This window comes from Psammomys obesus, unplaced genomic scaffold, assembly GCF_907164565.1.
Source record: "Psammomys obesus unplaced genomic scaffold, mPsaObe1.curated_primary_1811, whole genome shotgun sequence".
NCBI lineage: Eukaryota > Metazoa > Chordata > Mammalia > Rodentia > Muridae > Psammomys > Psammomys obesus.
Window position 1 is genome coordinate 3,190,862 of NW_026585689.1, and position 27,796 is coordinate 3,218,657.

Sequence of the window (27,796 nt, forward strand, 5' to 3'; positions counted from 1 at the left end):
CTCCATCAAGTCGTCTCTGGACACAAGCGACCGAGGCTGGAGAGCCTGAGGCCCCACCCCCCGCCGCATCAAAACCTACGCCCCAAAGAAACTGCTACGAGTTCCTCACCGTGTCTAGACTAGGGGAAAGCGACCATGTCTCGGGTAGAGGCTGACGCACAAGCGAAAACCAGACCCTGCAGCGCCGAGGCCGAGGGATCCCCGGGAACCAGAGCCCACGCTATGCGGCGACACCCTCGCGCCTAGCTGCCCCTCCACAGGTTGCGCCGTAGTGGCGTTCCTCGCGAGATCTCGCGTCTTCGCGGACCTCCGGCTGAAAGCTCGCGGCCTCTCCGCCGAAGGGGGCTGAGGGGCCGAGAGGCGGGGGCGGCTCCCAGCCACATTCCCGAACCCCTCCGGAGCCCCTAGGCCCACCCCGCCCAATCACAGGCAGCAGGCCCAGAGGCGGCCCAGACACTTCCGGAGTCAGACCGGAACAGGAAGCATCCGGGACGGAAAGGGTGGAGCCTACAAAAAAATCAAAAATAGAGCGCGGCTACAGCTGGAGTCTGCGGCTGGCCGGTGGCTCTGATCGCTGACAGGACGTCGAGATGGACTCCACTGCCTGCTTGAAGTCCTTGCTCCTGAGCATCAATCAGTACAAAGCCGTTAAGTCGGAGTCGAACGCCACTCAGCTCCTGAGGCACTTGGAGGTAAGGGGTTTCGGGGCGCGAGTGGGTGCTCCCCTTCAGGGATTCTGTGTTCCCGTGGGACCAGCAAGTGGCGGCCTGGCCCAGGACGCCTGAGGACAGCCCTTCAGCTGCTTCTCTGTTCTTACACTGGTAACGGCAGACTGGGTGTGAGCGTTCGTGTGGGTGACAGGAGGGGACCGTGGCCTCGTGTGAATGTGTTAAGAGTGTGTATCTGTGTATCAGTGCTTCTGTGCTTTTACCTGCCTTCTTTTAGGTGTCTGTCTTCCCAGTGCATTTCGTTCGCTCTGTTGAATGTTGAGTGAGTGGTTTCATTCATTTGGGAAATTCAGATTGCACATACTACCAGGGTTCCTTTTTATGTCACATGTAATCCCGTTTATATGAGTTCCACAAGTTATGTACATTTCCCGGTCGACAGACATTTGGATTTTTTCCAGGACTGGGTGGGTAGAATTATGAATGAAGGCATTCCAATCATACATTTTTATTACGATCGAATGCACCTACCAGAAAGGCTTATGTTTCCTTTTTTTTTTTTTTTTTAATTTTAATTATTTATGTATGCTGTGAGTGCAGTTCCTTCAGGAGACCGAAGAGGGTGCTGCGTTACTCGCCTGAGCTGAAGTTACAGCGGGTTGTGAGCAGCTTGATATGGGTGGGTGCTGGGGCTCAACCTCAGGTCCTGCGCCAGAGTAGTAAATGCTCCCATCTGCTGAACCATCCAACCCACATTCACTTTTATTTCAAATTGCTGAAAACAGTTTTCACGGAGATTGTGGCATTTTCCTATTTTCCAGCACTAAATCGTCTTTGCCATTGCTCACCCAGCCAACCTTAGTTCTTAGTATTTACCGTTTTGAGGGTAATGTTTTGTTTTTGATGGTCAACATCATCATGCAGAGACCGAGAACAGTTTCTGAGACTACACAAATGTGTATCATGGGAAGGGGGATTAGCCATTCTTCTGAGCTGCTGCTGTCATAGTTTGACTTTATAACCCCACACAAAACCTGTATTTTGAATCATTTCTTGATGGACAAGGCCAAGTTGATTGGTTCTGGTGTTTAATGATAGTATTTCACAACACTGACCATGTAATTAGTTATTAAAAGTGTAGATTCATCTCTTTGGGGTATAAATCTGATTGTGCTTCTTTATCATCAGTGTGTGCCTCAGTTTATTCAAATAAAAATTGAATCGAAAGCACCAAATTTACAGAGTTATGAAAGTGAAAAAGAGTTACCATATTTTAAGTAAAACACTTAGGTCAGTGCCAAAGCCAGCTTAAGTGCTATATAAATATTATCATTAAAATAAACTAGTTTTCATTAGAAAAATTTTAACTTTTACCTTGTATTAACTAATTACTATATATTAGATTTTTGTTGAGATACATTTCCAGCCCCATTCTTATTTAAAACAGAAAATGTCTTCATCCTCTAGAGGGTTGTTTTGTTGTTGTTGTCTTTTTTTTTTTTTTTTTTTTTGTCTTGTTTTTCAAGACAGGGTTTCTCTGTGTAGCCTTGATTGTTCTGGAACTCACTCTGTAAATCAGGCTGTCCTTGAACTGGCAGAGATATGCCTGCCTCTGCCTCCCTGAATACTGGTATAAAGGCATCCACCGCCACTACACTGCTAGGGCTGTAATTCTTAATAAATGAAAGAAATCATGTAACCATGTTCAATAAGTTTTGATCCCAAGAGAAGTTGCCGGTTTGTATAGTTTTTACTTTGGACATACTTTTCCATCTTACAGACTAAATAACTAATGTTAACACACATTCTACTGTGATACTCCGAGAGCAAAGTTTCTAAGGAAGTGAGAAAACAGAAGGGAGATATAGAAGGAAGAATTAGACTTTAATAATTAGGGTTACTAAAGCAGTCTCTTAGATGTGATCTTTTATGGTATGTATATAAGATGCATTGGTCTAATTCTAAAGTAACAAATTATTTGGCTTTAAGTACCAGGTTTATAATGAATTTCCCTCACAAAAATAACTGGATTGAAAAGTAAAAATTATTAAAAACTTATGCTTGCTTCATTTTAAAATATTCTTTATTAACCCAATTGTTTCTGCATCATCTGCTGATTCCTAGGCTCAGCCTGAAAGCAGTCACTAGTTGTCCACTGAACCTCACATTCATTCTCTCAGTAGATGGAATGAGTATACCAAACTTCAGAATCATAAATCTAGTTGATAATAGTGCACATTTTAGTCTGTGCTCAGTATAACTGCTATATAAATATTACCAGGTACTCAAAAGTTAAAATACATGAAAGAAGAGTTGAGTGTAAGGCTGTGTAATAAGTAAAATTTGCGTGATCTAAATGGCTTAGGGAAATCTTTGTGCGGAAATTAAACAAACTAAAATCAGAAAATTCAGCTGGAGAAGGAGAGCATCTATATGTGGGCAGAGAGAACAACAGTTGTGCGTTTTCTAAATTGGGAAAGAAAGGGCTAAGTAGCATTTCAGAATACTGGTTTATTTGAATTGGAAAAAAAGTAGAAATTACTAGCCCTTAACACATTTACTTCCCATTTTATAGATAGTTTCTGGACAAAAGCTGACAAGGCTGTTTACATCACATCAGATACTGCCAAGTGAATGCTTGAGTTGCCTCGTAGAACTTCTTGAAGACCCAAACATAAGTGCTTCACTGATCTTAAGTATTATCAGTTTGCTGTCTCAACTGGGTAATGTATTCATACTTTGTTTTTCAGAGTTTGGAAGACTATAAACTTAATATTCTTAAAGGACAGATAGTACATAGAAATTCTTTAAGAATGATTTACATTAAAAAGATTTCTTCATTGTACAACCTTTTAGAGTTATTCTTACATATCTCTCAAACAACTCCTTGTATAGACACACACATGCATATACATATGAACACATACATATATATATAGATATATACATATATACACATCTATATATGTATAGATACATCTATATACATATAGATAAACATCTATGTATATATGTATATACATATGTGTATATATATATAATGTATTTAAATTATCGGATCAAAGAGTCTTCCATATATCAAAGACTTCCGTGTTCTACAAAAAGGAATGAATATGGGGAAATGTCAGTTTGTTTAATTTTAAAATAACAAAAAGCCACATGAACATAGTGCCAATATTAAAGACAACAATCAGAAGGACATAGCTACTAATCAGAGATCCTTCTGTGATAAACTGTATTGAATTTAGAGCCAAAAATAAACTAAGTTGCTTTTTTTATTCCTTCCCTTCATGTTTTCTTTTAAATGTTCATCTGTTGATCATTTCCTCCTTGATTTGTATGTGCACAGAAGTGTTTGATATTTTTGTATATGGTTATAAGATTCAGGTAGTTTAGCAAAGACAGATATTGCATTGTTCAGCAGAGCTTTCAAAAGTATTATTAGCGATAGAAATAGTCTGAGTTTGTATTGTAAAATAGAGTAGCCTCTTGCCATATAGGCTTGTTACCATTTGAAGTCTAGGGAGCTGAGTCTTACTCTAGTTAATCTTTAAATAATTACATATTGACTAGTAGCTGTCATATTAGATAATATATTTGTTGTTATTCATTATCCCAACTTTTTTTTTTATCATTGCTACCTTTAGGGATATAATCTTAGTTATTGGTTTGATATATATCTTTCTAATTTAAATTATGTTTAAGTAGTAAGCTTTATATTTTAAGTCTTTGGATTTATAAAAGAAGTTGAAATGATAATCTTGCCATAGCATGAGCAGACATAGTTCTGATTAGGAGCTGATTGAACATATGCAAACTGCAAACATATTTTTCAAGAAGGGAACAAAGAGAGCCAGATCCACATTATCACCACTTTAACTTTAACTTTATGTTACCCAGGCTGACCAAGAACTCAAAATTGTTTTGCCTCAACCTGCTAAGTGTGGGAATTACAGGCATAAAATACCAAACCAGCTGTTATATTGCTCTTTAACAGCCAAGTTTCTATACATACTTAAAACATGTTTGTTCTTTACTATTAATTCTAAGTAGAAAGATTATTTGTACTTTGAAATTGGTGGGCAGTAATTAAAAAAAGAAAAAAAAAGATCTACTATGGTCAGCCATGGTGGCTTCACCCTGTAACCTCAGCACTCCTGGGCCTAACACAGGAAGAACTGCCATAAGTGCCAGGCCAGTCTTGGCCACAGAATGAAATCCTGATTCAAAAACTCAAAACTGAACAGCTATGTCATGTTCTATCTCCTTTAAAAATAAGATTATATGACATAAACATTATTTTGCTTCTGTCGAATAATGTCTGCATATAAAAGTGATGCATTTCATGCCATTTTATCTTAACTTTTAGCTTTAGATAATGAAAGCCGAGACTGTCTTCAGAATCTATACAATCTGAATAGTGTGCTGGCAGGAGTGGTTTGTCGGAGCAGCACTTGCCACAATGATTCGGTGTTTTTACAGGTATACTGATCTTCATAGTACATTGTCACCTGTTCTTCCTTCTTTATTCTCAGCCCAGAACTGGTAAGACCTTTTGTGTACTGCTATGTTACAGTTTTGATATGGCATGATCAGACCGAGTTATTATAAGGAGCTGATTGGACAAATGCAGACTACATCTTTCTGAAGAAGGGAATAGAGAGAATCAGATCTGCATTATCACCACTTTAACTTATAGCATTACAACTAACTTAAGAACACAGATGTGCATTTTGAAACGTGAGCTCTTCATGTTAAATTTATAATTGGGTTTGTTTATAGTCTCACGCTATTGAAAAAGCACCTTAAAAAATTTAAAGCTATGGTTTAGTCTTACTTAGCATAATTTGAAAACTCTTGAACTCATCATTTTATTGAATCTAAAATGTGATAATCTGCAAAAAAAAAAAAAATCACCAATTAAACTGACATGCAGTTATAAAGATAAAATGTGAAAGGAAAAAGATATTCTCAAATTTCAATCTATATTCAAGTTTAATGTAAGTAAGGAAACAAGGCAGATGACTGTGGTCATCCTTGGTTACTACAGCTGAGTACTTGAAATAGTTTATTTGATAAGGAAGAAGATGTATTTACCTAATGGGTTTGGTAGTTCAAGAATGTGCCATCTACAGGAGCTTAGATCAGGCAAAGGGTCTTCTGGCTATAAACATGGCAAGTGTGAAGGATGGGAACATTGTCAAATCTAAGGTAAGATAGGAGAGGTACCAAGACCAGGTATGTTTCTTTTATGACTTTCCTCTCTTAAGAACTACCAACAGGGTCACATGGAAATAATCATACGTCCAGTGACTTCAGGACCTCTCTTCAGACCCTAACTTCCAGAAGTTCTGTCACCTCCCAGTTAACACCAGCCTGAACAACTAAGGCTTAAATCACAGGACCCACCCTTAGTGGACATAATTAGGTGTAACTCAAACCATAGCAATGACAAGACTTGGGATAAAATATGTAGAAATGGATAAATTAAGACATAACCCCCCCCAACACCACACACACACACACACACACACACACACACGCTGGAGAGATGACTCAAAGTCTCAATATAAGACATGACTCCCAAGGATTTTAGGATATATATTTTAAAATAAAATGAAAGTTAAGAAACGGTCCTTGCTCTGTTCCTGAAATGATGCTCTCAAAATGTTTACAGTAGTCCATTTTTATGAGCAGTCAATATGTTTTCATGTATATACTCAAAATTATTTTCTTATTTTCAGTGTATTCAACTCCTGCAAAGGTTAACATATAATGTCAGATTTTTCCATTCTGGTGCCCATATAGATGACTTAGTTACATTCTTGATTGGTCATATGTAAGTATACAACAAAACATGTAATTAGATAATTTGTTGTTTTATTTTAAAACTTAAATTGTGTGTAGATCATTTCTCCTTAGGTAATGTTTTCCAGCTTAAAGATTTATTCGTTTAATTTTATGTGTATGTGTTGTGCCTGAGTGCATATTTGTGGTACATCATGTGCGTGCAGGTGCCTGTGGAGGAAAAAAGAGGGCTTCATATTCCCTTGAATTATAAGCAGTTGTGTGCTGTCCAACATGGGTACTGGGAGTTGAACCTGGGTCTTCTAAAGAGCAGTAAGTGCTCTTAAACTACTGAGCCATCTTACCAGCCTTCCCTGCTATCTTGGTTTTTAAACTAAGATTACTGTTTGTTTACTTAACCACTTGGTTGATTTCAAGGGTTGAGTATCGTAAAGCAAGTTTAATTTTCATAAGATTTAACGAATTAAATTTAGAAGAAAAATATTAATCAAGGTGAACATTGTATGCTCCTCATAGGTGACTATGATAAAATATCACAGTTGTTTTAACAATTATTTCTGTATTTCTGTGGTATAGTTGAATAGGACAATTTACTTCTAAAAAATAAGGAATATTATTCAGAATATGATTGTCATGTTTTTACATGTAAGAAGGAACTTAGGTATATTAATTACTTTCTGATTTTGACTAATTAGAGTGAATACCATGCTTTCTCTCTCTACAACAGACAGTCTTCTGAAGATGAGCTAACAATGCCTTGTCTAGGATTATTGGCAAATCTTTGTCGATACAATCTTTCTGTTCAAACACAAATAAAAACTTTGGTAAGTAGATAGTTTGGGTTTTGTTTGTGCAGTAGGTTCTATTTCTAAATTCCAAGTTTTTTGTTTGTTTTCTTTTTTAATTGCTATTGCTAATGGTGAATCCTAGGGCCTTACACTGCCATTTGGATACCTTTATAAAAAAAAAAAGAAAAGAAAACTTAATCATAAATTCTGTATATATCAAACAATCATGGAATTTCTACTTTTTTCTGTTCTAAAATTTCTATTTAGAGCACTCATCTTTTAAAAGTAACAATCATGTGTAGACAGTTCATAATAATGGTAAATAAGCTTGTCCTGTATACAGATGAAATTCATTATTTTTTTTTTCCTTCAGAGTAATGTGAAATCTTTTTATCGAACTCTCATAAGCTTCCTAGCACACAGCAGTCTGACAGTGGTTGTGTTTGCACTTTCAATATTATCCAGTTTGACACTAAATGAAGAAGTCGGGGAAAAGGTAATTCTGTTCATGAAATTAATTTGGAGTTTATAGTATTAGACATTTTAAAATCAGTAAGATGTCAACTTACAGTTTTTTGTGTATAATGAAGTTTTCCCAATTTTTCAAAGCTATTTCATGCTCGAAACATTCATCAGACTTTCCAACTAATATTTAATATTCTCATAAATGGTGATGGTACCCTAACAAGAAAGTACTCAGTTGACCTACTCATGGATCTCCTCAAGAATCCTAAAATTGCTGATTATCTTACAAGGTATGTTACTTTTTTTTTAAAATTATTATCAATTTTATGTACATATGAGTGTTTTGTCAGCATGTGTGTATGTACACCACATGCATACCTGCTGCTTATGAAAACCAGAAGAGGGCCTTGGTCCCTGAAATTGTAGTTAGAGACTTCTGTGAGCTGCCATGTGGATGCGGAGAATTAAACCCAGGTCCTGTGGCTGAGAGCAGTACAAACGGGATGGACATTGGAAGAAGGAGAAAACAGGAAACAGGACAGGAGCTTACCACGGAGGGCCTCTGAAAGACTCTCTCCAGCAGGGTATCAAAGCAGATGTTGAGATTCATAACCAAACTTTGGGCAGAGTGCAGGGAATCTTAGGAAAGAAGAGGGAGATAATAAGACCTGGAGAGGACAGGAGCTCCACAAGGAGAGCAACAGAACCAAAAAATCTGGGCACAGGGGTCTTTTCTGAGACTCATACTCTAACCATTTATGGATATAACTTAGAAACCCTGCTTAGATGTAGCCCATGGTACCTCAGTATCCAAGTGGGTTCCCTAGTAAGGGAAACAGGGTCTGTGTCTGACATGAACTCAGTGGCTGGCTCTTTGACCACCAACCCCAAACCCTGAGGGGGGAGGAGCCTGGCCTCTTGCCAGGCCACAGAGAAGGACAATGCATCGAGTCCTGATATGACCTGAGAAGCTACGACCAGATGGAAGGGGAGGAGGTCCTCCCATGTCAGTGGATTTGGAGAGGAGCATGGGAGAAGATGAGGGTGAAATTGGGAGGGAATGAGAGAGGGCACTACAGCTGGGATAAAAACTGAATAAACTGTAATTAATACCAAAAAATAAAAATTTAAAAATTAATTAATTAATTACGTAATTAAAAATTAAAAAAAATACTTAAGCCATCTCTCAAGCTCTAAAACATTTATGTTTTGTCACCAGGTGTTTCTTGTCAAATATATTTAAAAACAAGGAAGCATTTACTTTCAAAGAATTCATTGCATTAGAATCTTTCTCTTTTATTTTCAATTTTTTTTTTTTTTGCAATTTATTTTTATTTTTTATATGTGGGATTTTTTGTCTGCATGTATGTGCTCCATGTGTGTGCCTGGTCCCTGTGGAGACTAGAACAGGGCATCAGATTCCCTGAATCTAGAGTGATAGATGGTTGTGAGCTACCCAATTTGGGTACTGGAAACTTAGCCGTGTTTCTTTGGAAAAGTAATATTCATCCTTAACTCCTGGATCATCCTCCAGATCTTGATTTTAGCATCTTAATTTAATTTTTTCAGTGCTTAACTTACAGTAGAATCTTAAATTAAGAAATTGCTTCAAAGAGTTGAAGTGACCTATCTCTAATAAGAAAACATTTATTGAACACCTACATTGTTCATGCAGTGAGAAAAAAAATGCAGTCTCAGCAGCAGTAGGTTGTCAGATAATTCCTAATTTTCCAGAAAAAGAATCAAGAAGCTTCACAAATAAACCTAAGGAAATATGGCAAAATTAACTTTGGGTAGCTGGAAAAAGAACACATACTCACTTCAGTATATGGTCTTTTTCCTAAACATCTGTTGTAAGAGTGCTTATCAAGTCAGTGTTATAAATAAGGGCATTTTTCCCTTCAGAGTACTTTCCCTTTCGCTGTTCCCTTTTCATTTGTTGTGTTTCAATACCCATGTGTATTCTTTCTGGCTTACCTTGCGGTAAATTAAGATTTTCTTTTGGATGTGCTTTCAGGAGACTAGGAGGTGACCGTGTGTAGTATGTGTGAGATCCATTTTTTCCTTCTCCCTTCTGTTGAGCATGGATCCCAAGGACTATGTCTAGCTTGTCTTTCTTTTTCACCGCCATATCATTTGTTAAACCCTTACTTTTGAATCTGTTTCAGTCTTACCAATGTCATGTTTCTAACAGATATGAGAAAATCATACTTATATTTCTTTTGTCAGCTTTCTTTCTTGATTCCTACAAGGTCTCACTCAAATATGTGTTACTTCCTCCTACCTTTCATGCACAAGCTCACTTTATTTTTGTTTTAAATACAGAAAAAAAATTTCATCTGCTTAGAGCCTACCCATATTTGTACTCCTAGACAAACTTGTTTCTGCACATTCTTTCTTTCTTCTATCCTATACTGTTCATAAATATTTTATTACCATGTGCTGTAAACTCATTCTGTCATCTTCAGCAAATTATTTCTCCTGCCCATTTAATGCTTCCTATTCAATCATCAATTCTCTTTACTTATAGGTGTTCAGGTTTTAACGTTGCTTTCAACCGTTACATCAGTTTGGTAGTGTTCAGTGTGAATACCTGAATGTAAGTCAAGTCTGGCTACACTGCAGCTTAATTTCTGGCCCCATGCAGTGCTAAACAGTGGCTGGAAACTGCAGCTGCAAGCCAGCCCCTCAGATCATAATGCTAAACAACCAGTCAGCCACCATGTACTGTGTTGCTATGCTCTGAGGATTGTAGAAAATGCATTTTTCACATGGAGTAGTTTATTGAGATGGGTTTATTTGCACAAAACTATGTCAGAAATCAACGAATATCTATGTAAACATGGTAAAGACATTTGTTGTATCTTTTTTTTGATAATTTCATATGTGCATGTTTTGATCAAATCTACCCCCTTTGCCTACACTTCTTCACCTTTTTTCATTTAATATATACCTTTAAATATAGGTATGAACACTTCTCTTCATGTCTTAATCAAGTACTTGGGCTTCTAAATGCAAAAGACCCTGATTCTTCTTCAAAGGTATGTTAAAGCATGACATTTTGTTTTACACTTTTTAAAAACTAAGATGTACAGGATCTAAGTATACTGCCCTCTGCATATTTAGAAACTGCTCACACTCACGTAACCAATATTGACATCAGAACACAAGCATTACAAGCATTTCTTTATCTTTTCTTTCAGAATGTTTTTTAAATTGCGTTGCATTTTTAGCATTATCGTATGCTTTGTCTATTAAAGTCCAATGAAGTAATATTTAATGAAGACTTTATGTTGCACAGGTTTTAGAATTACTTCTTGCATTCTGTGCAGTGACTCAGTTGCGCCATGTGCTCAGTCACATGATGTTTGAACAGTCTCCACCTGGCAACAACGTTCTGGGAAGCCGTCCTAAGAGCTTAGAACCTACTGTGGCTCTACTTCGTTGGCTAAGCCAACCTTTGGATGGATCTGAAAACTGTTCTGTTTTAGCATTGGAGTTGTTCAAGGAAATCTTTGAGGTAATGGAATGATTGACAAATGGACTTTTGTACTTTCATGATACTCGGTTAACAATTTGTTTTACAACACTTTAATGTGTTAGCTTCCAATTGTCCACAGATGGGATAAAATTAACAATTGGTCTGGAATTCAACTACTAAGGTTTTTTTCCTGCAAACTCACATGTATTAGTATTTTTCATGTTTCTACTGAATGCTTGGTATGTATCTGTTTCTCACATATGTACATACACACACACACACACACACATATATATATAAAGTTTGTTATGCTGTATACATTATAAATCTATATGGTTTCTTTGTGTGTGGATCCTTGTGTTTTGGTTGTTTCTATCTATCTCAGATTTTGTCCACTGCCTTTAATTCTGTAAAATATTGGTCTTAACTAGTGAAATGAGACAGAGCATGCACACAGCAAAAAAAATGCACTTAATAGAATAAAGACAAATAATCATGATCTGTAAATTATGCTACTGGGCGATTTAACATTATTTTGCTGTTCACCAGCTTTTATACTCATTCAGCCTATCCCAGTCTTCCAAATTATTTTCATGTCATAATTGGATCCTATGCACAAATATGTGTATGAGTGATTAAGTCTATTCATTAAGATTAATGCATAAACTACTTTTGGCATTTTTAACTTGGTCTTAACTATAACTGATCTTAGAATTTAAAAAGCCTTTGAAATCAGTTGTGGTTTTACAGTATTAAAGTGAGTTTCTTACCATTTTAATTATATTTAGCAAATTTAGGATATTGTCATTAAATAACAAACATATTTAGGATAAAATTTAAATTGTGGAGTCCTTTAAAACTGTCTTATTTATATAATCATACAGATGCATTTGAGGAAAAAAACAAGGTCTGAAAATTGGCTATCAGTGGACTTGGCAAGGGGCACAGTGGAGATGAGGGAGGGAGGGACTGGGAGGGAATGAGGGATCGGGACACGGCTGGGATACAGAGTTAATAAAATGTAACTGATAAGAAAAAAATAAAATTAAAAAAAATAAAAAAATAAAGCAAAGGAAAAAAAAAAGAAAATTGGCTAAAGTTTTAAATTGCAAAAAGTAGTGTTATAATGGGAGACTTGAATAAATGAACGTTGAAATAAATGTTAAAAAATGTATAGAATATGTTACAGCTCAATAATAACTGCTTTGTGTTATGTTTTTCATCTTTAATTTTAATTATTCTTGATTGTCAAATTTTCTAGGATGTCATTGATACTGGTAACTGTTCTTCAACTGACTGTTTTGTGACCCTTCTGCTGCCTACAATCCTAGATCAGCTTCAGTTCACAGAACAAAATCTTGATGAGACCTTAATAAGAAAAAAGTGTGAAAGAATGGTCAAAGCCATTGAAGTTTTGTTAAATATCCTTTACCATTATATAAATTAAAAGTATAGAAACTCCCAATTTTTGCCTCTATTTGCAGTCTTACAATACTGTACCAAAGGACTGGGAAAATGGCTTAATACATAAAATGCTTAAAAGCATGAGGACTAGAGTTAAGTACTCAGCAGTGTCATGAAAATGTCAGGCAAGCATCATGGTGTGGGTTGTAATCCCAGGGATGGGGAAGCAGAGACAAGAGGATCTCTGGGGTTGGCTGGCCAGTAGTGAAGCCTAACAGGTGACATACATTCATTCCCCTGTGGTGCTGAGGATGACACTCTGGGTTGTGCTTTGGCCTCCATATGCATGTGCACACGTAAATGCGCACTTGCACGCGAACATGAGGCACTTAACATAGCCACAAAAAGGATATTGAACTGAAATTTAAAGTTCCAAGGGTACATGCAAATGTTCTCTAGTTTGTTTTCTGTGTAAATTTATGCTTCAGTACATTTAGAACTCTTTTTTTAAAGATACATCTTTGTGCATATTTGTGTGCATATGTGCACTGCAAAGGATCAGACCCAGGATCTCAGTAGATCAAACATTCCACTATTGACCTACATTGACCAATAAATGTTCTTAAAGCATGACTGGTTTTTTAATATCTAATTTTTTGTTCACTTTGTATCCCAGCTGTAGCCCCCTTCCTTGTCCCCTCCCAATCTCACCTTCCCTCCTTCTGCTCCCATTCCGGCATAGGAGCATGACCACTTTTTTTAAATCAGTTTGAGCTTTGAAGTTGTAGTCTGAGTTGGCTCCTCATAACTCTCCTATGTTTTTGATGCTTATTACTACTCCTGTGAGTTTTTGGTAGATGTTTCAGTACAAGTACTAAGCGTTTTCATGATTTTAGCCCAATTACCCTGTGTTTGTTTGTGATTGTTTAATTTACTGACTTGTTCCTAACATGTTGACAAGGTTAAAAAATCACTGCAATAGAGGCATGCAGTTGCTCTTTTAGCTTTAAAAAGTGTTTATATCTTGGCCCTTTTTTTCTGATAAATATTCATCATAATTTATAAATTATGAGAAAATAATCTCCCGTAATTCATTCAGTATTTATTGTGATCATTGCTAACAAAAACAAACATCCAGGGAAGAAATATCCTTTCTTTGGTTTTACCATGTGGCAGATACTTGTGTGAATCTATCTATCCCTATTTACCAGTCACCTTAATACTTTATTTAGAGTTCCATTTTTCTAACATGTCTTAAAGCAATTACAATAATTATTCTGGGTTGCAGTGATGAGATAACTTGATTTAAATTATTCTGAATGTTGCAAGTTATATGGAGCTACACACTGTGCACCAAGTCTTTGGGTCCCTGTGTACCTTAACCAAATGTGACCTCTGTGTGGAGACGACACGCTGAAAGTGCATGTTGTGAAAGTACTGACCACTATCAAGTGCACCACACTGATAGAGCAACAGTTTAAATATGGCAAGATTGACCTGGGGTTTGGAACAAAGGTAGCCGATTCTGAATTGTGGTGAGTATCTCAAATCCAAAAATGCATATTGGCTAACGGCAGTAAAAACTATAAAATATAGTTATCAGATTTAGGGATCATCCCTAGTTATGTTCTGTTAAATCAAAAGAAGTTGAAAATGTTTTAATTTTTGAAAAAAAAAAATCAGTTTCTGGATTACATACTTCTGCTGAAAGGTTTTAACATCTGTAGCTTATATTTCATTCTAACTTTTTTCTCTCTGCACATGTGTGAAAGAGAAATTACAGACCCTGAACATTTCTTTTCTACACCTGCTTTTTGATATTGCCTTTGTAATTTAATTTTTGCTTCATTTAATCTTAATTGTTAAGGAGAAAAGTATGACAAAATGGATGGTTTTATCAGCAGAACCAATCCCTGCAGAAAGCTTCTTAGTAACAAAGACAACTCTTTTCCTTTGCACATCAGATCATTGTTTGAAAGTGGATGCTCACTGAGAGTGAAGAGCAGTTTTTTTATGTCCCCTCCATCTCATGAATAAGTCCTCCCAGTACTTATCTGAAAGTACTCCCTTTCAGATTCAAAGTAGAATAAGTACATGCTTTACATATTAGGTTATTGTGGGTTTTTGGTTTTTAGTTTTAGAAACAGTTATGAAGAATGAAATGAGCAGCGTCTAATACTTGTACTTCATTCAGAAGAAATTTGAAATATATTGATATCTAAAAGTAGTTAGCAGTCTGAAATTCAGACTCAACACTAATTTGATCAGTCTGGAACTTGAGTACTAAAAATATCAGATATTTAATATTTTAATTCTTAGAAGTAATAATTTATCTTGTGTTTTAAAAACAAATTTAAGTTTTTCATTTACTTTAGAATTTTAGACAAAATTACCTAATTTAAATTTGACTTATTTTTAAAGCAAACTTGCTGCTGATGTAATTTTGAAAACTCTTAATTTGATGAACAAACTTAAACAATTGGTTCCTGGTATGGAAGTAAGCTTCTACAAAATCCTTCAGGTAACTTCAAACTTTTTACACATTTTATTACCATGTAATTCCTTGTGTGCATGTGTGTGTGTGTGTGTGTGTGTGTGTGTGTGTGTGTGTGTGTATAATACATAATCCTGTGGTATGTATATCTATGGGTAGTGTATGTGTAAGGTCAGTTTTGTTTGTTCTCTTTAGTTGCTTGCTACCTTTTGTTTTGTTTTTGTTTTTCTTTTAAATCAAGAGTCTGACTGCCCTGGAGCTCACAAATTCAGGTAGGCTGCCTCATCAATGAACTCTAGAAATCTACCTTTCTCTGTCTTGTCTTCCTACCTCCCACTCCTACGGATATAAGGATATAGATATGTCATCATGTCTTGCATTCTAGGTGGGTCCTGATGATTGAACTCAGGTCTTTGTGCCTGAGCAGCATCTCCAGCCACTCTGCCTTGGCTTATAATAGTTCTCCTTTTGTTTCCTCCTTGATTTCTTGTTTGTTGAGACATCATATCACATGTCAGACATCTTGACTTTAAACTCTCCATTCTTCTGCCTTGACCTCCTAAGTGCTAGGATTGCAAGCCTGTGCACCATGCCTATCTTAATTTCTACATCCTTAAGGTGTATTTCTCTTAGAATTGACCAGGAGAAAAGTTGACAGTTTTGTCTTCTTCTTAGAATAGCCTTGTTTTACAGTTTCTTTAAAAGCTAAGCTAAATTTTTCCATGTTCTAAGGTAAAGAATGATCACAGTAATAGTTTCCCAGCCCTTCTTTCATTGTGTTGTACTTGCAGATTTCTTGATGTATCTTAGCATTGGAAAAGACTGTGTGTGTGTGTGTGTGTGTGTGTGTGTGTGTGTGTATTTATACACCTATGGGAGACACATATGTGTGATGACCTGAGGATGACTTGGAGTATAATTCCTTAGGCTCTGCCTACCTTTTTTTTTTTTTTTTTTTTTTGACTTAAGTCTCTTTGCTGTGCTGTTCTGGGCCTCCCCAAATAAGGAAGGCTGGTGGCTAGTGAGCTGCAGGAATCTGCAGGAGCCTCCCCAACATGGGGGTTAAAAGTACATACCCACACTTTGTTGTGGCTTCTCTCGATTAAACTCAGATTTTTTATCTGGGTGAGCTTTGAGTTTTAATCATAGTTGGTGACATAAAGTAATAAGGGGATAGACGACATCTGAAAGAAAGGGACTGATAAGATTAGTGAGGATGTGCTGAAAATAGCTAGCTTACATGTTTTAATGATAGTATCTCAAAAGCCCTAGATATTATCAGAAAGCAAAATTAAAAGGCTTAGTTAAAAATTTTAATTGTATTTTATTTTCTACTCCCTCCTGTACTATAAACCCAGGACTTAAAACATACATGTAAGTACTCCTCCCTTACAGGGCTATGTTCTTGGTCCTCATTATTCTTTACGAATCAGGAAACATCTAATTTTGCCAAATTCATGAGTATTCTTAGCTGAACTGGAGGAGATAGGTTTTATAGATAGAGAAAGAGTTCCTCAAATGAAGAATATCCCTTTCCTTATAGGAAAAGGGTCTTTGATACTACAATATGTTTTGCTTGTTTTGGGGAAACGAAGCTAAAGTTTAGTTTGATTGCATAATACTTAGCCCAAAGGATTTCGTTCTGGTTTTATCTGGTTTCTTTGCCTAGTACAGGTTTCAACATTACCCATGTTAATATCTGTATTACCTAGATTATAAGATTTATTTAATAAAAATACAGAATTTTTTTTGCTGAATTAAGTTAATAAAATAGCTTAGAAAGAATAATGTTGAACATTCAGATGGAATAGAAGCCAGAACTGAACGTCTAGGCAGTGGCTATGTGTATACTATAAGAACATTAGCTTTAGAGGCGTAGTTGACTAAATTATTTGCTAGACAGTGTGGGCTTAAGCAAGTAATTTCCCATCTTTGTACTTTAGTTACCTTTACTGCAAGCAGCAATTAATGATTCTCTTCTCTGGGAGAAATTGTAAAGGGATTCTGTTGAAAGTTTTGAAGGCTGAATTACACTTAAATAAAATTAAGTATTTAATATTTTCATTATAAAGGCTTTACCTATTAATATTTTCTTCATTACCAATTTGTCATTTTAAAAAAATGAGTTGGATGGGGAAATGAGTTAGTGAGTAAAGTGCCTAAAGTCATCTAAAAGGTGAGTGTGACAGTATATCCTAAGTACATTTCAGCACTGAGAAGAAGAGACAGCAGGCTACCAGGGTCTCTCTGCCTAACTGTTCTACACATTTGTGAGCTCAATGTTCAATGAGAGACTTTGTCTTAAAAAATACTATGGAAAGCAATAGAGAAAGACATCTAACATAGACCTCTGGCTTGTATGTATGCATACTTACACAATATATCCTAAAGAGTAGGTTGAATTTTTTTTTTTTACTTTTGGGTTTGGATGTTTTTCATACTAGATGATTTTAGAGCTTGTGATACTAAGTGTAAAATACTGACATGGGGAACTTTGAAGTGTATTGATTTAGTTAGTAACTTTTCTAATTTGTATTGAATAATTTATTTGATGTTTTTAATTTAGAAGTGATTGGCCAAAGTTTTATTTTATTAGAAATAAAACAATATCTAAATACCATTTGATATTAAAAATTTAAATTCATCAAAATACTTACGTCAGTTCTGAGAGGCATAGTTGTGACATTCAAGCATTTTCCTAGATAATATCTTAGTTTATTAATATGGGTTGCAATATAGTATAAATAGCTGCAGGGTGGTAGAGTTTGACTACATGCAAGTTTCAAGTAGGAATACCTTAGAATAGGCTCACTTTTGAGTAAAGGCTTTGCAGTATGTGATCTTTTTGCCTCTTACTTGCTGGTTTCTGATTTGTTTAGGATCCACGTTTGATTACACCTTTGGCTTTTGCTTTAACATCAGATAATAGAGAACAAGTACAGTCTGGATTGGGAATATTGCTGGAAGCTGCTCCACTGCCAGATTTTCCTGCCTTAGTGTGAGTTGTAACCATTTGCAATATTTCCTTAATGCAGTTTGTCCTTCTATATTTCTTCATAATCCTCCATGCATATTTATTAATAAATTAGTAAACTGCAGATTTTATTGTAATTGTCAGTAAGCCTTCAAATGGTTAAAATTTTGATTCCTGTAAAAGAAAAATTCAAATGTTTGCTTTCCAAAGAAAGTGTAGGTGCAGGTGATTAGATATATTAGTAGTGCTGCTTTTGTCTTTAATCACCTCTTCTGAACATAGATTTTAGACATTGAAGCTTGAACCACTTGCTGAAGTTCCTTTTGTAGAAAGAACTTTTCCTTTCTGATTTATTTGCCAAGGAGTCCTAAGAACTGCATGAACTTAAACTCATCTGGGAAAGGTCAGTGGGAGGATTCTTAAATACGAAGTATTATATCATTAAATGCAGTAGATGGCCAGTCCAAAAAAAAATTACTATAATTAATTTTAATAATAGCATATTTAAAATGGTGTGGGTTTATTTGTTTATTTATTTTGCTTTGTTTTGTTTTAAATTGGGTTTACATCAGGAGGAGAGAATCTATAAACTGAATGGTTACTATAGTCTGTTCTTGGGATTTAGTTTTTAGACCTTTAAGTGGTTTATGTAATAGAATTTGTAAAAATCACATGAGTAATTTGAAACTAAATGTCAATAAACAGGCCTGTGAACAAGCCTTTGCTTTGTAAATAGTTTCATCAAACCAAAGCCAAATCATTCATTTTAATATTATCTCTCTTGTCTGTACTGTTTTCACTCTCTAAAAGTAAAAGATGAGTTTACTGGTCCATGCTGTCTGTTGTTAAGTGACTCTAGTTGAATTTTGTAAATTACTCATGTAGGTAGTCATAAATTAAGTATTTAAGGACTAATAAGTGTAAACCCAATGTCAGTGCTATAAAAATAACGTTCAGCACTTTATTAGTTGGTAGTGGTGTAATAAAACAAACTCAAAGCCTCACACATAATCTAATAAATATTTTAAACCAAAAACCCAACCCCCAAAGTTTAAATTTTTGATAAATATGTTTAGCCAAATTATTTTAATTTCTGGAATTGTAATATAACTACATTTCTCCCTTTTCTTTCCTTCATCTCTAAGCCTTCTCATATATCCCTTCTTGCTCTTCTTCAAGTTCATGGTTTCTTCTTTCATTATTTTATTAATTGTTATTGCATGCATATATGGGGAGTCCATTTGGTTTTGTATGGACATGCCAAAGTTGACTGGGAAAGCCCACAAGGTCTCAACCCTATTCAAGAACTTTAGGCAACTGAAGAAAACTGGGAGTGGGATAGAACCTAGATAGTGGCGAGAATAGATAGCCTAGGGACCTATGGTAAAGTAAAATAATACTGTTCTTTAAAAAAAAAAAAACACACACATAATAAATTGACTCCTAATGACATTCTGCTATACTTCTGGATCAGTGCCATCATCAGAGTATCTTCCTCCTCCAGTAGATGATAACATACAAATACAGAGAGCCATAGCCAGACATAATGCAGAGAGTGCAGTAAGAGACCTAAAATGGGATGACTCCAACAAATCCCTCCCCTTGGGGCTCAGGAAACCCTGTAAAGTAAGAGGCAAAAGAGTGTTAAGAGCCAGAGGGGATGGAGGACACCAAGGAAACAAGGCTCTCTTAATCAGAGTGCTCAATTGAGGCAATTGCTTAGGGCCTACACAGGTCTGCACCAGGTCCTCTGCTAATATGTAATGGCTTCCAGTTTAGTGTTTTTGTGGTATTCCTGAGTGGGTGTCTTGATTATTGTGCCTTCTCTTGAGCTCTTCTGTTTGTTTTGTCTTATGCTGATGAGTTTTTGTTTTATCTTATTATTTAAAAAAAATTAAAAGTTCATATAATGCCTATCACTATGGAAAGGAGTGGCTAATTATTCATATTACAAAGCACATTAATGAAGCCTTCTCAACCCTTTTCTGATAGAGTTCCAGATAAAGGAACAGCTCATTCCAGGCCTTGAGACATAAACAGGATTGGCATTCAGTATAGTTGAAGTCAGTATGATGAGGACATATTGGGTGAGAAAAAAGAGCGTCAAAGGAGAGCATAGATGAGCCCAGATGTTACCATCTAGGATAAGGTTGTTCTGAGTAATACAGTAACTTTGCATTCACTGCAGATGATCCATATTCACTAACTATTGGTAGAATGACTCCAAACATGGAATTGTCCTTATAAATGACTATTAAGTAGAAAAGAGTTCTCTGGAAAATTTAGAATGTTTCTCCAAACCTTATTTTATCATGGTTACCAAGATGATTTTCAATGTATTTAAAGACTTGTAGTTCCCAAAGAAGACTCATTCCAAATGATACTGTAGCTCTATAACAGGTCTGCCTTTTGCTATGTTTTTGTGATTGCTTTTTCTTCCTGACTCTTATGCAGCCTTGGAGAAAGTATAGCAGCAAACAATGTATACAGACAGCAAGAAACCGAGAATATGCCCAGGAAAGTGCCTTTGCAGCCCTTAAATCACTGTTTTTCAACATCAGCAAAGTGCTTAACGCCTCCTCTTTCAAAAGATAATGCTCCTGCATTGAACGTTGAAGAGCTAATAGAGAAACTTCAGGCAGGAATGATGGTAAGTGCTACTGCTACAAATGGGCTTGTGCTTAGTACCAGGCAGCCAAGTGTCAGCTCTCATTACAGATTTATTTAAACAACTTGAGATACAGAATTTATCCCTGAAACTTTACTCTGACATAGAAAGTAAAATCTGGACATTTTTCAAAGAAAAGAAACAGTTATTTAAAAAGAAAGAAGCTGTCATTCTAGCCCCTTTCTGTCTGCCCACCAAGCTTAAGGGATATTTTTAAATGACCGTATGAATATTGAACCTTGTCAGCCAAATTAGTGAAGTATTTGTAACCTACTTGATAAAAATGTATGTTTTACTCTTTGGACTTAATGGTTTAGTTGCAAAGTTGATTTTCATTCTTTCTTTTGTTAAATATATGATTTTTTGATTTGAACTCTATTAAAACCAGGTAAAGGATCAGATTAATGATATAAGAATATCTGACATAATGGATGTTTATGAGATGAAACTTTCCACATTAGCCGTGAGTACAAGCTTATTATAACTATATAATGATATATGCATTTCACAGATGTTTCCTAAACAATGGACATTAATGGTGTATTTTCTTCTAGTCTAAAGAGAGCAGGTTGCAAGATCTCCTGGAAGCAAAAGCCTTGGCTCTTGCACAGGCTGACAGACTAATTGCTCAGTATCGTTGTCAAAGAACTCAAGCAGAGACAGAGGTCTGTACACTATGTCAATAAAGTATGTGATTAAGAGAAAACTTCAATGAAATGAAAAACATGCACAGTACTAGTTACAAGTATCTTAGTAACACATGTAACTGAGGTGAACTATCTTGAGTATTTCATGTAATTCCTGTTTTGAAACTCTCTTCCCTTTACTTTTAGCTACATGATCATCTCAATTTTCTTTTCTACTTGATTGATGTGTTTGTGTACATATCATTAATATTCTACCCTTGAGTATAAGAGATTCTCAGAATTGTAAGCCCTTTCCTTATTTTTCTGCCATGTAGATTCAACCATTACTAAGAGTCAATGTTCCCAAACTTAAGGCAAGCTGAGAGCATTTTCCAGAGCACTAAATACACTGTGTTGTTGAATTTCGTAATTTGGGAAATTCTTGAAATTCCGAATAATCAGTGGTGAAGTACTTAAACCTTGTTTTAAAACATATATATAGTATAGTGGTCTATTAACAGCTTAAATTTGCTGACACAGGAATCTGGAAACACTGTTTACCTCTATTAATCACCAAGTTCAGCTGATTAGAAATAACTTTCTGCTTTGTCTCCTACCTTCACTTGCTCTGGGTCATTCCAGTTTCTTCCTCATGGGTGTCATAGGAGAGCTTTTAAGTAGTCTTTCTACCTTAAGTCTGTTTGACACCCTTTGCACTCTCAATGGATTTCTGTGTTTTGTTCTCTTTTCCTTTGTTCCAGTTGCCAGGGGTATCTGAAGGAGTACCTCATCCTGTTTCTCCAGTGCTTTACGGTAGTTGTCATTACTCTCTCACGGCACTGGAATTCCTTAATTTGACACACACAAAAAAATTCTCACTCATCCTACGTCTTCCATTTTTGCTCATATACTGCGGGTAAAGTGCTTATACTAGTTGGCATTTTTGGTAGAACCTCCCATAGTCTTATGTTTTCTTAACCGTATTTAGAGATCTTTTCCTCTTAATACTTTATCATCTCCAATTATCATTTAAATGCCCACGTCCCCAGAAGCTTCTATGGTCCATTTTCTCATTCATATGTTTGGCTTCCCTTCTATCCCTCCACCTTGTGCTTGCCTCTTCATTGCATTTTCCAAACCATATGAAAATCATACTACCTCCTACCCCTACTTGTGATATTAAAGCCTACTTTTGAATCTCCAAGCTCCATTGCATTCTTGGAATATAAGTTTGGCAATTAAAATATACATGATATATATCTTATAGGTGAAAGGTTGGTTTAATATGAAATTCTTAGATTCACATGGAATTTTTACATTATTTCAATTAATAAATTATAAGATTGTATGGTGTTTGAAAGAGAGATTAAAAAAATTGCTGGTAAGTAAAATACCTTTACATTATTTCCAAGGTGAAGGTGTTGTAAAAAATATAAAAAAATATAGCTGAAAGGAAGGAGAAAAAGAAATAAGCATATATTCTGTCTCTGGATAATGTATTATCTTGGTTAATTTTCATGTTGCTGTAGTAAACTACCTTGACTAAAGCAACTTAAGGAAGAAAGGATTTATTTTAACTTATAATTCAGAGCTTTCTTGGCAGAGTGCCATGAGTCTGAAGTGGCTTTATACCCAGTCAGGGAGTAGTAATGCTTTGTTCACCTCCATTTCATGCATGCCAGGATGCCTTGCAGAGGAAACAGTCCCATCCAAAATTTAGATGGGTTATTCCACATCAGTTAACCTAACCAGATAATCCCCATCCAAAATCTCTCCTGTTGTCCTGGTGAGATGGAGTTACTACAAAGGTAAAGGCCTTTGTCACCAATCCTGATAAACTGAATCCAGTCCCCAGGACACAGATGGTGGAAAGAGAAAACTGATTTCCACAAGTTAGTCTCTGACCTCCACACGCGCTCACTGGTATGCACTTACCCAGACACAAACAAACCCAAACCCACAAAAATTAATTTGAAGTAACTTTGAATGTAATTATGGTTTTGGTGGAAAAGAACTCACAATGGAATTATTTTATACACAAATTTAAACTGCATAAATTTACCTCCAGGTTATGTATAGGAGGGGTATGAAATGTAAATAAATGTTATGGTTAGATGTGGGTATCATGATGTATGTATGTGCAGATATTCCAGAACCTTGAAGAATCTGAAACAATTCTGATTTCCAGCCTTAATCAGATTTGGAAGTAGTTAAGAATATACAACTGATACAGTTTTCTGTAGCCAGTAGTTGGCTGAATTAAATATTTCGTAGCTCTTTTAAATAGTACAGTTTATCAACTATAATGTGTGCTCATATTACATACATGTATTAGTGTTTTAGGCAGTTGTTGTGCTAACATCACATAGTGTACTTAAACTATGATCACTACATTATAACTAGGCAAAATAATCCAGTGGAACTACCACTGCTATGTGATATACTTTTCTCCAAGCATTACAGCATGATGTATGTATATGTGATAGTGGAAAAATGTATGTTTCATTTTCTTTTGAGGCACGAACACTTGCAGGCATGTTAAGAGAAGTTGAGAAAAAAAATGAAGAGCTTAGTATGTTGCTGAAGTCACAACAGCTGGAGTCAGAAAGAATCCAAAATGATATTGAGCATCTCTTTCAACATAGTAGGAAGTTGGAGTCTGTGGCTGAAGAACATGAAATACTGACAAAGTCCTACATGGAACTTGTTCAAAGGTAAATAAAGGTTTCTGTGTAAAGTTAGAAGCTAAGTGGGCAGGCCACATTTCCTCTTCCCTAAATGATTTTTGAAAACATTTCTTAAGTTGTGACATCAAAAAATAAGTAGTACATAAGAGATTTAAGACTTTCTAAAAATGAATTGAATGAGGACAAGAGACATGCCAAAGTGGAAAAAGACCACAAGGCCTCAACCCTCCACAAAAAAACTACAGACAACCAAGGAATGCTGGTAGCAGGAGAAATAGTCTAGTCCAGGGGAGGGCAAACCAATTGGTTTTCACTATGGCCTAGAACAAATAGTGCTTGATATTTTGGCACTGCTATACTGCAGATATTGAATGAGGGCCAGAAAGATGGCTCAGGGCATAAAGGTACTTGCACCGAGCCTGGAAACCCAAGTTTGATCCCTAGAACATTCACAGTGGAAGGATAGAGCTGATGTACTCACACTTTCACACACTCACACCATGAGTACTTAAACATTCACACACTCACACCAAGGCATATTCCTATACACACATATAATCCAAATGTAGTTTTAAATTATTGGATCAACTTAGTTGTCACTATTAATATTAAAACTGGCAGTTGGTCATTTCAGCAAGTCAGATTAGTTAACAATTGGGAATTCCATATCATTTTACCTAATACTACAAAAGTTTGTGTTACTATTTGCCTTTTATTTTCTTTGAGTACAGATTACTGTGCCATGCATGACCTCTTCAGGTAAATTGTGGAGTTAAAGAGCATAGTATACTTTTGATAGGTACTTCCAGGTATCCATGCTGGTTTCCTCCATAAGGACACTAACACATTTCCTTGTCTTTTTTAGAAATGAAACTACTGAGAAGAAGAATACGGACTTACAGACTACTTGTGAGTCCCTGAATAAACAGATTGAGACAGTGAAAAAGTTGAATGAGTCACTCAAGCAACAAAATGAAAAGTAAAGCCTCTAATTCTATATTCTAATTATTTGTTATTTTGAAAAGACAGTAATTCTCTTTTTACATAGAATATTGTTTTTATTGCTAGCTAGAACTCTTTTCTTTTAGATTACAGTGTAAATATGGCACAATTATAAATAATTACAGTTCTTACGATTTTTTACTTACTACTTTGGGGGGAAAATAGCACAAATTTTATTCAATAATTTTTCTTTTATAACTTCAGAGCTATTGCTCAGTTGATGGAGAAAGAAGAACAGAGAAAAGAAGTCCAGAGCCAGTTAGTAGACAGAGAATATAAATTATCAAGTAAGTTACTTTGTTTGTATGTGTTTTCAGCATATTTTGCTTTGGAAGAAAATCATAGTGTGAGATATTTTAGTTTACTACTGCTATCTACTTTTCTAATTTATTTTAAGGATTTTGTTTGTATTTTTCTTAATTTTGTTGTTTATGTGGATAGTGGCTGTGTGCAACTGAGTGCAAGTGGCCATGGAAGAGATTTTGGATAAACTGATCTTCTGCAAAAGCAATACCTCCTCTAAACTGCTGAACTATCTCTTAAGCGCCAACTTCTCTTATTTTTCCAGTTTTAAATTACTTCCTAAACATCTTCCTTCTCTCTGAACTTTCAAAAATTATTTTTATTCAGTTGATTGAATAGAAAATGTTGTCTTTTTTTTTTTAACCAACTCTAGGGGTTACAAGAAATAATGGCCCTTTTTAAAATATGTTTAACATAACAGCAGGTGGCAGTACTGCATAACTTACAGTTCCTAGTTTCTAGATGCTGTCCCCTGTGAGATGACCCACACAGGCATGACTGCTCTAACTTACCTTCTATAGTGCAGAGACCTAACCTGCTTTTTTTTTTTTTTTGCCATGGTTTTTGCTTTCTGATTTCCAGCAGCCCTTATGCTCTGTGTTTCCTTGTCCTACCCCCAATGCTTGTTTAGAACAGAGGAAGTGGGAAAAGACAAGAACTTGCTATTTTATAAAGAATACTGGTAAAAAGAAAGAATTTGGGGGTATTTTTGTTTTATTTATTCTTTACATTTATTGTATGGGGGATGAGATTTGACCATGTGGAGGTGAGAGGACAACTTATGAGAGTCAGATCTCTCCTTTTACCATGTAGGTTCCAGGGATTAATTCAGCTAATCGTAAGCACCTTTACCTTCTTAACCATCTCTCCCTCCATTGAGGTGTTTCTTTTAGTCAGTAAATTTTATATAAATATTTCTAGCATGATAGTTGATCACCTTCGTCATTGCTTTGTTTTTCTTTTATAGTAGGAAAAGAAAACTAACTTTTTCATAAGAACATGGCTATTTGTTTGTTTTTAGATTTGCGTAAAATAGCAAAATCCCAAGAAGAAAAGATTAATGTTTTACAAAAAGAAAAGGAAGATAAGCAGGAAGCCATTGATGGCCTTAAAAAAGAGTTAAGCAGAACAGAACAGATAAGAAAAGAGTTGAGTATTAAGGTAAGACTCCTCAGTTTTCCTTGCAAAAAATTGAAAAGTAGTTTTTTAAAAGGATAAACATGTATTGATTTTTTTTTTTTTTTGGTTTTAGTAATTTCAAGGCATTAAAGATTTCTGAATGTGTATTTATAGCTGAATGTGTATTTTAAGTGTGTATAGAATATAGAAAAGGGGTTCATAGGTCTTCATGTGGCATGGTGGTGGCTTTATGTAGGTTGATAGTTCTGTCTCTTCTTACATAAGTGGTTATGATTTTATATTTGTTTAGATCCTTGTTAATTGCAAAGAACTCCTAAATCTTTTTCTTAATTGTCTTCTCTTTTACATATATGCATATCAAAATATTAGCATTCATAGCTTAACAATTAGGAAATGGCATGTGAAGTTATATATAATAAACCTACTTTGTGAATTTTAATCTACTGCTTATGTATTATTATGATTATATAACTTGAAAGGTGGCTGTGAATTGTGCTTTCTAGCCCATTTACTACCAAAAAGTTAAGAATAGCTCTACTTTAAGATTGAACTTTTCCAGAGTAAATGTAACACAAGGGTCATTGAACTTGATAGAATATTAGAGTTTGGGGGAATCTGCATTAATCTTGTTTTGTTTTGTTTTGTTTTTTTAAATATTATAAAGTATGTACTGTTTCTGCAAAAAGAAAAAGTATGTAGCTGCTCTATCGGCTGTGTGTGAGTGGGTATGTGAGTGAACAGGTCTCATTTTTACATTTTTAGCCCTGGCTGGCCTCTTCCTCTCTATGTAGACCAAGCGTGGCTTGAATGTGCAGAAATCCACCTGCCTCCTGAGTGTTGACTGTTATCATTGGCTTTAAAGCATAATTTTAAAGTTCCAATTTATATCTTATTATTGTAAATTCACTTTATAACTTAATTAAAATACAATATATATAATTTGTCCTATAGTGACACTTAGAAATAAAGATTAAAATCTCAACTGGAAAGCCATTCTGGTCTATTTAATCTCTATTTCTTGTCATTCTTCCCTCACTCTTTAGGCTTCCTCCCTAGAAGTGCAGAAGACTCAATTAGAAGGTCGTTTGGAAGAGAAAGAGTCTTTGGTGAAACTTCAGCAAGACGAGTTGAACAAACATTCTCACATGATAGCAATGATCCACAGTTTAAGTGGTGGAAAAATAAGCCCAGAAACTGTGAATCTTAGTATATAAACATTATGGCTTTGGGGAATTTGTACATGAATACTTTTGATGTATTTATATATTAGAGGTCACAGTAAATGGAG

The 27,796-nt window shown here is 35.5% G+C and overlaps 2 protein-coding genes across 3 annotated transcripts in view; one reads left to right on the plus strand and one right to left on the minus strand.

The window, feature by feature from the left end:
* Window positions 1-484, minus strand: part of Dzip3 (DAZ interacting zinc finger protein 3) — a 67,462-nt gene extending 66,978 nt beyond the window's left edge. For both annotated transcript variants that reach the window (XM_055593817.1, XM_055593809.1), the window contains exon 1: window positions 110-484. The gene's annotated coding sequence lies outside the window, so the exon portion shown is untranslated. The remainder of the gene's footprint in view (window positions 1-109) is intronic.
* Window positions 485-486: 2 nt separating this feature from the next.
* Cip2a (cellular inhibitor of PP2A) lies at window positions 487-27,796 on the plus strand. The gene is made up of 21 exons (XM_055593831.1): window positions 487-692; window positions 3,244-3,391; window positions 5,038-5,150; window positions 6,413-6,507; window positions 7,204-7,300; window positions 7,638-7,760; window positions 7,874-8,019; window positions 10,695-10,770; window positions 11,031-11,249; window positions 12,472-12,631; window positions 14,008-14,149; window positions 15,036-15,135; window positions 17,988-18,106; window positions 20,537-20,732; window positions 21,139-21,213; window positions 21,305-21,415; window positions 23,894-24,090; window positions 24,929-25,042; window positions 25,270-25,352; window positions 26,390-26,529; window positions 27,552-27,796. The coding sequence occupies exons 1-21, from the start codon at window positions 591-593 to the stop codon at window positions 27,720-27,722; spliced, it is 2,727 nt and encodes a 908-aa protein (XP_055449806.1). The 5' UTR covers window positions 487-590; the 3' UTR covers window positions 27,723-27,796.